Source organism: Metopolophium dirhodum, chromosome 1, assembly GCF_019925205.1.
Source record: "Metopolophium dirhodum isolate CAU chromosome 1, ASM1992520v1, whole genome shotgun sequence".
Classification (NCBI taxonomy): Eukaryota; Metazoa; Arthropoda; class Insecta; order Hemiptera; family Aphididae; genus Metopolophium; species Metopolophium dirhodum.
In genome coordinates this window covers 71,734,442-71,749,152 of record NC_083560.1, presented here as the reverse complement: position 1 = coordinate 71,749,152, position 14,711 = coordinate 71,734,442, and the positions used below count along the sequence as shown (strand labels likewise).

Below are 14,711 nucleotides of genomic sequence, written 5' to 3'. Positions count from 1 at the left end.
ATAGTTTTAAATCGAGTACATCATGAGTTATTATCCATAGTAGATACATGACGTTTAATTACTCGTTCAAATTTCGATTTACATACTTAATTTACGTACGGTATATTAATATTTTCAAACTACTTATCCAACAATGTGCAGTAAAAAAGGGTTTTTCTCAGTTAGGAAAAATGATATTGTATTCCACAAGAAACTCCTTTAATGATAATACGAATTTAAGTTTGAATTTTAATAAATGCATTATTAAACGGTAAAAGAGGGTGAGTGTGCTTGGTGAATCACCCTGTACACACACACACGCACACAAACGGTCTCGAGGGCAGAGGGCTTAACCGTTGAGCTGCCTCTGTGTGCCGATTACGTTTCTCGTGTTCGGCTTAAGCTTGTTCCAAGTATTAACCGTACGGTTTTTTTTTTTAAGTTTGTAATTATTATTCATACCTCGTTCATGTGATTAGGATATTTTTGTTTATTTATTTTTGTACATGGCTTCCGAACGCGTAACGTTCCGCTATAATGTATTTACCAGAGATACTAAGTAATTTTTTTTTGTTTTTGTTCTAGCCCCGGAGAAGAAGTTTGACGTATATCAGAAGAGAGTCAATAACGATACTATACGTGTAACTTGCATGGTCTCTGGCGTTTACCCAGTACCTAGACTCACCCTCTTCAACAACTCGGTCACAGACAAACAGTGAGTTGTTTTGAATTTTAAATTCTTCTTAAAAAGTATAAACTTTGGCGTATTGGTAAAAATGTGTTCGCTTATAATTTCCTACGTGGTAAAAATATCAAATTTAGGTATCTACTACAAAAACCAAACCCTAATTCAACTTAAAAATAGTTTTACTATTCATACTAAAACCAACATCTGAGCAACAAAACGATAACAATATTCAAAAACATGCACCAAACTACTCCCCATTTATCTTTGTCGGCGAAGATCAAGCAATAATTTTCAATACCGTCGAAGGTATTCCACAAATTGAATAATTTAAAGTTTTAAGCTCAACCACAAACCCACCAGACAATAAGTTTGCATCCAGAATATCCAAATATTGTTGCTTTATTTTTTCCAAAAAAATATAGTCAACGACATAATCATCCAATATCTAACAACCACTGTATGCAGCCATGACATATAGGTACCATTATAATCATAATATATATATCATATCACATCATATCAGTAAACTGCCGAACCAATCAAAATTGAGAATATTGTCAATTTATCACCAATTATAATACCACACACAATATGCATCAATAAGCTTATACTAATGACATTTCTTAAAACGGGTTTTTTTAACGAAAAACTTATTTTATATCATTAACTTTAGAAGACAAATATATTATTAGGTATATTAAGATGATCCAAAATTAAAAAATTGAAATACTTATCAATTTAACAACGCTAATTATCGTATATTTCTGACAAACGATACATTAACCTGTTATCTCCGTACATGTATATGGACATACTTCAGCTCATTGTAAAAACAGGGTAGTTCAAAACACAATCATATTAGACAATTATTAAGATGGAAATATAATCTCATATTCAAAATCCCATATAAAAATTATAAAAGCAAATGTTGAATTTTAAACAATACAAATATAAACTCAGGATCTTTGGCTAAATCTCAAGAATACAAACTCCGTAATAAAGAAAATCGTCTTGACTAACTGACACTAAATTACACACTTATACAGGGTGTGTCACAATATAACCATGGTTTCAATCAAGTGGTTCTAGTGTCTAGTTGATGTGTGGGGATAGAGGGATGAACCTGTGAACGTTGTGTTAGTATACGAATGCAGTTTCAGTTGTCATCATATCTTGCCCCAAGACAAGGCCCTTAGAAAGAGGGGTAAATGGGGCCGTAGTCCTATGATTTAGATGCTAAACGTTATAGAAACTTTAGAAACACTCGATCGATTAAATCATAGATTCAGAGTTTATGGAAACGATAAAATATTCAATAAATTAATAAATATTTAAAATGTATACTTCTATGACTTTATTCAAATGCAAACTCCGGAATCACGCTAAAATATAAACTGACACATGAAGTAGATATTGTATCTACTACCTCATATATCAAACTATCGATTACAAACTCTTTCACATAACAATCATATATATTTACCATATCCATCATTACGCCATACTTGAAGCAATAATATTATACTAGCCAACTCATTCCAGTAATTCAATAACTATTCTCTCAGGATTCTAACAGCATTCCAAAATCCTTGTTCCAACGATAAAATCTTTTTAAAAATCATGCTGAATTAATAAACACTCAAAGGAACATTAAATTCATGTAGATACATTTCTATAACGATAAAGAGAAATTAAACTGATGTAACAGCTGCCCGGTAGCAAACAAAACTATCCAAAAATATTCCGTTATAAAAGTATGCTCCTTTGTCATAATATTATATTTCTAAGTAACAAAATTAAGTTGATTTGGAAATACGTTCTTAGGATTTTATTAAACTTATCAAAAAACTAAAAACTGTTCAAGATTTTGGTAAGAAACAAACCGTATACAGTGAAGGTATACTATACACCCTCAAAGCTCAGCCAACGTCAAGATATTATCATAATCAGAGCAATAATTGCATAGACTTTAATAACCCACTCATGTCTTAACAGCAAAGGCTCTACATCATTATGAAATACTTCTCCCACACTTTTAAACATAATTTTTATAATTTCCAAGATACAATTTTACACGCTCAATGCTTCCCACGAAATTTTAAAGGTGACTCGACGAAGATCAATCTTAAGAAATAATTGATTCCATTTCTAAATGTAACTTTAATACTGCTAAATTTAGTTACTCTTACATCAGTTTTAAGTTTTGTTTCGTTAAATTATTATTAATTAGTCGTGTTAATTATATAATAATTGTATACACGTTCATACTAATAATCTTAACTTTTGAAGCGTTAATACGTATGATTGAAATAAAACCATGAATGTGCTAAACGTATTCAACTGTATAAGCTACATGTCGTGTTGGTAACAAATATAATTATTTGAATCACATATTAATTTTAATTTTGATTCATTCTCATTTTGATCTATATTCAAATCTAAATTTACTTTATCCACTATAATATTAGATTGTATAATATAAAATGTGATATAGTTGGCTGACTGTAACGATTTTAGATGCAAATTCAAATGAGTTTTGTTTATAACATGATTCCATGTTGAACAGTTAAATTCTTTTAAATCTTTAATTTCTCTCTATTTTTTTTTTTTGCTTAAGTATTATTTACATTTAAATTAAAAGCTTAAAGGAATATTTCAGCATTTTTAATCATATACAACAAATACGAAATACATACATAAAATTGTTTGTATATAACGATAACAAAGTATTACATTTTCGTTTATATTAGACGTTATAGATTAAAGAGAATGTCAAGTAGGAAATTAGTGGCGTACTTTATGCATTTGACGTAAAAAAAATATTCTTTTGTAGAGTATAATTTTTTTTTGTTTTCATATAACAAGAATTTTAATACAATCACAAATTATAGTAATAATAATAATAATAATACAAATTTCGAACCGTTATATAATATAATATTCCAGTGTAATATTAAAATGTATCAACTAGATGTATAATAGTAATATGTATATTGTATTATATTCTTTGATATAAGTGTATGGCTTATGGCAAATCATAATAGTAGTGATAGTAAGATCAATATTGATGCCGTTTTCTCAATAAATTCTAAAACGGTCTTAATTATGGAATTTAAATAAGATTCGAAATAATTGTTTTACGTTTATTACGAATAAGACGTTATTATATTATTGCATTTTATAACACTTTGATTTTATATTTTGTAATTTAACCAATTTCAATAATAATAAAAAAAAACTGACTGTAGTCTGTACGACGAATCTATTTTAGTGTGCTTAGAAAAATGTCTCATAATAAAATCGATAAATTTACTCGGCGTAGCATGTAAAAAAGAAAAACACAACGATATCGTGTTGACTGTATAATAGTATCGCGCGTAGAAAAACCATAAACGGCTATCTTTGCTGTATTGCCACGGTCTGGGAAAACTAATGTGCAGACGAGATCGTTATTTTGAATTTAGGGCGTTATAAAAATTGTCACCGTCGACAGTGCACGCGCATTTATTATATGGGTTGTAGAGTCTCGAACGACACGGCAGCACAGTATAATATAGGCGCGGGGAGGAATGAAATTTAAAACTATGTTCTATTAAAAATAATTACAAATAAAATGGTTGATAATTACCATATTATTGTAATATATTATTATTATGTGTGCATAACTCGTGCTTTAAATATGCAAGCCTGGGCATACGCGAGTTAAAAAGTTAAGGTTAAGTTAATTTTAACATTTCAACTTAACTTTTTTATATTTAATTTTCGTTTACTTAATTTTTAACTTAATTGATTTTATTGATATAAACTTATCAAATAACGAGTTACTTTTAATCAATTCCAAAGTACGCAAATTTACAAATAATTAAATATTTAATACAATATTATTATATTGATGATGTATTGCATAAACATTTACATTTTATTATTTCAAACCATAATACTGGCTGTTTAAATATTAAAAATAAAAAAATAACTTAACTTAAATAATTAGTTAATTGTAAGTTTTCATATTATAACTTTTAACTTGACCGAGTTTAAAAAATAAACCAGGATAACTATTATAACTTTGTTTTCTGTATTTTCCAACAATTTAACTTAACCCAATTCAAAATTATTATTGTTTTTCCCAGGTTTGCTTTAATGTGTATTATTACAGGTTGGATATAATAATAAACTGGTAGTGCGACATAATATTACAAATAGACTTATTGATCTATCAAATTGAATATTATTAAGTACCTATAAGTATATAATTTTAAATTGTACACGTGATAAGTAAGAAAATGGTCCCCGGCTATTATTTATTTGTTTTTCGGCTTCAAATGAATTAACGGTACTACAGGTTATTATAACAATATATAACGACATAAAGTAATAATAGTAATATTAGAAAAATAACAAATAGAAAATTATAACTAGCTCAATTGTATCCATGGTATATTGTGACGACATAACTTGCATTATATTTCAATGAAGACAACAACATGATATAACTATTGCTGCAACTTGACATTATTTTAGCGCTAAAAATATGTTCGGTGACTTATCTGCAAAAGTAATTTTATTATAAAGTTTTTTTGCACGAATAGTGTTCTACGCACATAAAGATTACTCAACGTAAACTTTTGATACAAATTTTCAATTTTTATTTCTTACCTAGCGCCATCGTTGAATCTAATTTTCTGTTATCTCATCATTGTAAAACCAATACATTATTTCGCTCCCCTCAGAATCTAAAATTACTTTTACTACCTAATGTAAAAACGTTAATCAACGTTATTTAATCATTAGTTATCACTTATCGATGTTTGCTATGTGCAATTATACCAGAATATGTGTATGGAAAAAAACTTTAATTAATTTTCATGATTTAATCGAAATATTTAATGGAGCGTAAAATTTGCAATATTTCATTTAAAAAGTATCTAGTGATATATTTCAAATCCAGTATGGTTATATCCCATACCGTAGCGTGATGCAACGGCTCGGAAAAAACAGAATAAATCGGTCCGCCACGTCTGAGTGCGATATAGATATAATAATAATATGTAATATAATAATAATAATAATAATAATAATAATAATATGGTAAACGTACTAAGAAAAACCATCTCGAGCAGCGGGCTACGGCGATAACATAATATCAGACGACATTTGGTATGTTGCGGTGATGTGAATAATATTATAACGGGGTGCAGCAGGGTGAGATAGCGCACCGCTTGTGCAGCCGATGTAGGGTTGGAACGACGTTCGTAGTGGGTTTCTTTTTTTTTTTATAATATCATTATATTTAACACCTTTTCGTCACATAATATAATAATTACTATCACTTCCGTTTTTTTATTGTTAGCGGAATAATTTTGCGAAATTACATTTTTTAATATATCATATTATATTTTTTTTTTCTTCTTTTATACAAGTGTCGTCGTCGTGGTTAGAGTTGAGGGTCGTGATACGCGTCGCAACGTCACATAATTTTAAGGGTTTTTAAACAAAAACCGCGGGTGACGATGACGTACAAAAGTAGTAGACGCGTATAGGCTGCAGTGACAAAAAAAGCGTACGTTCAAACGGTTTTCATATTTTATTTATTTATTTAACGCCGCCCGGCCGGAAGACCAAAACGTCGCGTGCAGAGGTAAATTAATGTTCGCCTCGGCAAACGGCCCATGGTTCATGGCTATAGATATACAATAATCATGGTACGTCGTGCGTATGATGTTATGCGTTATACAGAGTGTTCATCGCGTTCAACCGCTTATATAATTTCGTATTGGAATATTATACGATTGCCGAACCCGCGCTAACTATTTTAATAAGGCTAAACTATAATATTATGTAGACATCCTAAACTTTGAAACCGATGACGTACGGTCCGACTGTTGAGTGCACGGAGGAAACGAGTAAGAGTAATATTGGACTTTTGAAATAATGACAAGCTTCTATAACAGTCATAAAATACAGAATAAATTAATACGAATTTGAAAATGATATCCAGTGGCAACTATTTTAATTTCTATAACCAATGGCAACCTAATATTTTATTATTATCATCGAGTATAATATTATATTTAGGATATATAATAATAACTGTTATGTATTATACATGTTTTATCTCACCTTTCGCCATTATATCTTTTTATATAAGAAAAATTAAACTTATGTTTGCCAAAACAAATATGTCCTGTGAACGCCCATCTTTAAAATGATAAATCTTTAGTTATCTCAACTCCATTAGATATACTATGTACCACAAAAATGCCAAGGTTCAGCGGTTTGTCCTGGACGTGATTGAATCGGACTTCTTACTTTATGTATACGTACAGATAGCCGCGGGCGTAAAAAATCGTAGAGAAACGGGTCTAATCCCCGTGTTGAGGTGTAAGCCTGCAAAATACACCAAAAGAATTGTAATGATAATAACCGTCGTGTCGATCTCTGGAAATGTTTCAATTTCCCAAAACTTTTCCAAAAATTGCACATATTATGGTACGTAAAAAAAATTAACCAGCTGGTATTTGGATAGTTTTTTTAACTATGGCGGCGCACTTACACGGTATATCGTGTCTTTTACACTTCTGATACCGTGGGCTTGCGGTCAGGTTACTGGTAATCCGGTGGTCAGCGATGATCATCACGCCTATATATTATTTAGTAGTCAAATGACTTCAAAACGGCGAGGGGAAACGGTTTGAGTAGACATTTTAAAAATTCTATTCCGGACGTGCCGCATGCTCAAGCACGCACTTAATGATACAAAGCAAACGCACCGTAGAATTAGGTATGGTAAAATATATTTAGCAGTGGACATTAACGCCTTTGTATACTCAGTGGCGTCTCTCGTAAAACATGCCTTGTTCGCCACCCATCACCATCATCCCTTACCCGTGGATAATCCTGAAATTATAGACGTCGGGCCGGCGCTTCTTACCGCTACACTGCTACCAGCGTCCGTCGTCCGTCGGGGGTTTGCGCCAACCCTTAAACCACAATATTATTATACTAATCCCCGTCCGTCAGTATTATTTCAAAAGGTCATAATACGAGTACGTTTATTATTTTTGACAAAATCGTCCTTAGTAGGACGTGTAATAGCTGCATACGCTGCACTCCATAGAAATATGATAACTTACATCTACTATGCTATATTATCATAATGCACTTATGAACTATTGTGTGGTGAAACACTGAAAGCAAATTCATACGATGTTGCTATAGTGACGTGTCCTTAAGATCAATCAACTTCGGTGTAGTCTTACCTGTTTGAAAAATACGATGATTAAAATATATTCAACGAAGCCTCAGAAATCGTACTTAATTTATTGTCTTAACGTATCCGAAACGTCGAGACCCTATAATAATATGCTAAGTTTTGCGTGTGCATATCGTATAACCATCGCATATTTTAAGTAGGTATTAACTATCAACGCGCATGACGCTTTTTTACGAAGTCGCCCTGAAGTTATAAACAACAATTAAAAAAAAAAACAACATACAAACAAACAACAGACAGACAGCAAAGATACGACGGCGAAAATATTGTGCGAGAACAATAAATTGGCGTCGGCTGTAACAATAAGGGTAGAAAATAAAAATCGATTGGATGACAGCCGCCCCGACGGGTATAAGGGTGGCAAGAGTATTTTGTCGGATCCGATTGGAACGAGATAAAAGATTGATAATGATTCTTATATATCGGTGTGCGTGTACCTATAGTAATAATTTTATATTATGTTAAACACGATAGTATTATACGCAAAATAACTCGATCGTGTCGCAGAAAGGACGATTTTTCGGGTTCTTCCCGATCCGAGTCGCATACCATATTTTAATAGGTCTGAATTTCACACGATGGTTTTCAAATTATTCGAACCATTGTGTGAATCAAACAATAATAATAATAATATGACGTGTAAAAGGGCGTATCAATAATAATAGTTATTAAAATATCTAAACTGAAATTCACAATAATCGTGGAGTTTAATATTTGTTGCGGTTAAAAATATTACTATCATAAAAATAAAAAAAATTGACAGATAATATGAAATACAATAATATCGTGTAGCCACCTACCAACATGGATTCAATGGCTGCCGATGACTTTTATAGACACTAGAAAACATCTGAAGTGACTGTTAGAAAACAAACAACAATTGCGATGCTGATATTGTTGAAGAATAAAACAAATAAATGTATAACGCGCATCGTAGACAGTGCAGTGAATTCAATGATACTGACTATCGATGAATTTTATTCTGGATTTAAGATAAGTGGGATACAGATATTGGATTTAAGAGGGTGCTACCCATTTATTTGTCGTCTGTCTTACGCGCGTAAAGGCATACACAATTTTTCATTCACTATTTTCAATAGTTTTCCGTTACTTTTGGTATTTGAGTGAATTGACCTATAATCAAACTTTTAGACAAGAATATTATCTGTGCTTAAGCGTCGGCTTTCATTCGATATTTTAATTTCCAAGCGAAATATGATCATTTTTTTTTTGTGATATTTTACATGTCTATATCTTGCTTGAAAGTTAAAATAGTGAATAGTGAAAAAGCACAGATAATGTTCTTACCTACTAGTTTGGTTAATAGATCGATTCACTCTAATATAAAAATTAACAGCACAGACACTTTTATCTCTTAAAGAGTACAATATTTATATTCCCAATACTTTTAAAATCGAAAAATTAAGGAAAGAACAATAATAAAGAAAAATTCAAAACCAGATTTTGACATAAGTTGATAAAATGCAATAATTTTATGACGGATGAACATGAAGATAGTTCATTAACAAGGCTTTTGAATTTTTTTTTTTTAAACCATGTCTGTATTACGTTCACAAAAATATTAAATTGTCATACTATACTAAAATTTTTAGAAATAAACTTACCAACTTTGATGTGGACCTTGGAAAATTGGCATGATGATATTAAAAATATTACAAATGAGATACATTTCAAAATAAATATGTTTTTGGACTGGATAAAATATAAAAAAGTTTCTTGTCGATTTTTCATAAGGTTTTCGTTGTCATGGTTACGTTTTATTAACAAAAAAAAATATTTGTGAATCATAGATTTTCTTTGTAGGTGAAAAATATCAAGTTGTGTGCTATGTTTTTTCATCTTATACTCTTATATTTTTCATTTAGAGTGGAGGGAAAAAATGTTGAGGTTCCTAAAAACAGAGTTTGGAACTTAAATTATCGTTCTGAAACCTTGGTGTGTTAGTGTGTGTGTACCGCCTCAACTCGGACCCATAATATAACTGTCACACGAAATTTTATCAGAATTTTTAGGTGTCGAACATGTTATTCAGATGCAACCATTGCAACCGTTACTGTGTGTCATGTTATATTGTTTTCAACAGTGACCTTCTAAAATATACGTCTCGAATGGAGGTGGCGCGTGCAATATATTATAATAATATATGATAATATTATTATATATGAAATAGATTGGATAATACGAGCAACGTTTCACCGGTGAAAAAGTCCCCTAGGTCGATCGAGTGACAAAAACGTTATTCGTGTTTATTTATATGTGTGTGGGTGTGGATTTTTTTGGGTAAAACGTCGGAAATTTACATAAACCTCGTGAACATTTCAACGTTATTACCATCCACCTTTCGAACGGTCGATTTCGCTCAAAATCGGGTCGATTGTAACGAAATTTTTGTCATATAGGGACGAAACAAACGACACCTATGTTCATTATGCATTTGTATGTACGTAGTGCATATAATATATAACTAGCCGTCCTCATATTTACCTCACACCACTAAATGTTTGAAGTTCAAACGGTTGGAGGTAGGTACGTTTTATTCGCGTAATTCGTTTAAATTTTTTATACGATAAAGCAACAGCAACGGATCGGCTGATTATATTGGGGTTTTTTTTATAATGCACGTATATTATGTATGAGCAAGTATAATATTATATAATTCAACTACTTGTTGTTCATCTGTTTTAATGTTAACGGGATACTTGCCGACTTTTATGACTTGCGACATAAAAAACAAACATATACAGAAGAAAAAATAGGTTTTATCGGTATCGCGCCATTTAAATACAGCAATATATATACGCCACTGCAGAGTGTAGGGTGCTTTTTTCGTTTTAGATATCACGCAAATGACTCGTGTGACGTATAGTATCCACCAACCAGCAAGATCGCAAGTTTTTCCGGACAATGGAAAAAAAAAATCGATTTTCTTTTGAACACAGTTGTGTCATATATCCGTTTGTCTGTCGACCGATCTTACCTAACCGAAAGTCCTGAATCGCGAATCTTTTTCGTTCAGGGTTTTTTGTCTTTTGTTTGCGGTTATTGATTTTTTGGACGCATCGGCTAATTTTATTCTGAGTGACTAGCGTAACATGCTGCAGGTCGGACATGTCGTATGTTATAATATACTTAAATAATAAAATGTACGCTTGTATGTGTGTGGGTGTGGGTGTGGGTGAATATAACATGTGGATGAGTGTGTGAGCAGGAGTCATGGATCGGTCATTGTCGATTTTGTTTACTCGGTTAATCATTGTTAATAATATTTCAAACAACACTACTGCTCGGTATATATTGGTTTGAATATTTAATAACAAACAGCGCATATACAAACAGACTCATAATATATAAATAATAAATAAACATTTAAATTATCGAAATGTGATTACAGAATTCCGGTGGAAATGACCCCACGTAATGTTATTATAAAATTGCATAATAAATAAAATATCATAATATTGTTATAATACATTAATACCCAAAATATTCGATACCTAAGCTATACCTACACAGACACATCGTCGTGTATTATTTTATTTTACCATAATAATACGTATAATAATTTATAACCACCGAATTCTGTACACGGATATAGGTCCGATATTTAACAACTATAATATGTGTGTGTACATTTCGACACGCAATAATGGTATCATACGATGTCTGACGAAATATACCGTATACCGTGCGTGTATCACGTGACATTGTATACGGTGGTAACGTGAATATATTTTGACTTTGTTCTTTGGATTGGGTGCTGTTGTTGTAGAAGTTCGTCGTGTGCACATCGACGCCTAGCCCGCGACGATTCTAAAAATATGAAGGTGGTCTTGACCTTCCAGAGCTAACCGGTTAATATTATTTAGACCACGGGGTCACCGACCCATGATAATAATAATATGAAAGTCTACGAGAGTAAATAATTAAAATAATATTCTCAAATGTCACGAAAAAATATTGAGTACCTATATCTAATGTTTCGGGAATCGATACGAAAATTAAAACGGTTAAGGATCCCTGGACCTAGACTATCGTCATGGCCCGACTGTACAGGTATAATAATAAGCGTCTTACGTAGACTGTTTATGCGGTCATATTATGGTACTATTATTTTAATACGATGGTATTCAGCACAGTTTACGATTCGGTACGACACCGTGACGACCACCCACCGCCGCCTGGGCAGTAAATTGTTGCCGGGTTTCGCATTAGACGGGTTGAGCTGGCGCGAGGGCCGGATATGTAGATTTCATTTGTTTCCGATTTCGTCGAGAAATTTCCGTTCGCACCGGCCGGCGATGGTGCCCCGCCGGAAGTGTTGCACAAGAGGGGCGGGGATGCTGTTGCGGGGAGAGGAAAAAAAAATGAAATGTAAATAAAACCATACCACACATACACACACAGACACGCACGCACGCACGCGGGACACTCACTCTAAGGTTTTATTTTAATTTCCATCATCAACAGGTCCGTCCCCGCCGCCCGAGCGTATATATATTCGCGCGAGTAATCCGACACGACCGTTATACTTTAAGTCTCGCGCCGCCGACCATAATATACATTGACCGTTTTACGACCGGGCAAATTCAATTAAGCTAACGAAACGATTTCGCGGCATTAAGTTCTCGTGCGTGATAAATGGTTTTTGAGCCGACCGTCAGCGAATAAAACGTTTCCTCGATCGGTCGGCGCTAGCCTACCCTTGGCGCGCGCGCACACATGCACACACACACCCACACCCACACACATACACATACATATACACCCACACATACACACACACACACACACACACACACACACACACACACACACACACACACACACACACACACACACACACAGCACCACCATGACCCACGCCATCGTCGCTGCCACAAGCAGCAGCAGCACCCTGCGCCGTTGTAACTCTCTATATTACGATATACAGTCTCGTGTTTCTAACGACGACATTTTTTACACGGTTTTTATTTCTATTTTTTTTATTTTATTATTTTCTACGACTCCGTCTGAGTCCATCGTATTTTGCGTTGTACCGAACACTTTATATACATATGCATCGCAATAATGTACACCCGCGCTTAAAATCGATTGTCGCGTATTCGGCGTATAGTGAACGATCGTTTTTTCATCGATTAAGTCCGCGTTCGTTTTGTTTTCAAAAACGGCGGGATGATATATTATTACTTTGAAAAGTATATTATATCTGTTTCATTTTAATTTCACATCACGCCATCATGGCCCATTATATTATGGGAAACATTAATCCATGTGTCGCAACTGAATTTGTAAATTAATTCGTCAAGACGTGTAGTGTATTAATAATTAACAATTTTGTTATTGTAGTATGTGCATAGTTTTTATTATATACATTCAATATATTAAACATAACTAGTGATTCGATCAGGAAATTTGCATTCAGGATTTTTTTGATTTAAAATAACTCATAACAAAAACCTTATTACAAATTTTTTTTTTCTTACAAATATTTTGTGTAGAGAAAAGGTGTGATGTTTTTTTTTTTATCTTTAATCACAGCAACTAATAAAATTGCTTTGATTATGTTGTTCAGTAGTGACACAAACATAATTTAAAAATAAAGTCAAATTAATGAAATATATTACCTAATAAATTTTATGAATATTTCTACTTTTTTATAATACCGCTAATCAAATCTAGGTGGTATTTAAATCGAAAAGTAAAATTCGTTAATTGCATATATTACAGAAATGTCTTTAAGTTTACGCTAACATCGCTATATTGTATACTTAATACGTACACACATTTAAAAAATTTCCAATTACATTCATTTTTTCGTGAAAAATACTTTAACATTTTAATTGTTTAGGTACCTCTGCACATTATTTGTCACGCGTTGTTAATACAATTACCACCATAATGTATAAATTGTTCAAACAGTCAACCAACAAACACGAATTGTTTTGTAAATAAATTGTAATAATTTTTAATTCTTTTGTTTTGTACACACACACATATACATACACGCGTCATCCTTCAACGTTGGTTTTTCATTAACAGAAAAAAAACTTTATTTACCGTGGAAAATTGTTTTTTTTAATTTGAAACAGTACTATACACATTCGACAATATCGCATACCCCGTGAAAAATCTACGTTTTAATAATGCAATTAATTCGGATGGTTTGTTTTTTTTTTTAGAACTAAATACGGATGTTTTAATGAAAATCTGCCATTGACTTCCACTTAAAAACAAATTAAAGTTTTATACTGTTGATATATTTTGAAGTATACGCGGAAATATTCACTAACTGAAGCTGTCTATATCTTCTAATTTATTAAATAGATAATTTTAATCGAGTCGTTTCTATGACAATTCTATTTAAAATTTATTAACACTGTATCACAAAATCTATACTAATATATAAAGCTGTAGATTTTGTTTGTTTGTACGTGCTAATCTCAGGAACTACTGGTTCGAATTGAAAAGTTATTTTTTGTTGGATAGTCGAGGAAGACTATAGGCTATATTATAACACCACGCCACGACAAATTAATAGAAGCCTACGGAAGTGCTCAAACAGGGATTTTGAGATTTACGGTGGAAATATTTGTTTATATAAATGGTTGCTACTGGTTATAGAAGAAATAATTAATAGATAAAGTATTTATTTATTATTGGTGGTTGCCATTGGTTAATCGGGCAGATCAGGTACAAGCATGCATCAAATCGAATTTTAACACATTGCCTAGCAGGATGACCGATATGCAC

At 32.3% G+C, this 14,711-nt stretch overlaps 1 protein-coding gene across 1 annotated transcript in view; it reads left to right on the top strand.

Annotated features, from left to right (window-relative positions):
* Positions 1-14,711, top strand: part of LOC132934541 (uncharacterized) — a 424,794-nt gene that overhangs the window by 304,842 nt on the left and 105,241 nt on the right. Inside the window, exon 5 of the mRNA XM_061000860.1 lies at positions 565-694. Within this exon, the coding sequence (XP_060856843.1) occupies positions 565-694 (130 nt within the window). The remainder of the gene's footprint in view (positions 1-564; positions 695-14,711) is intronic.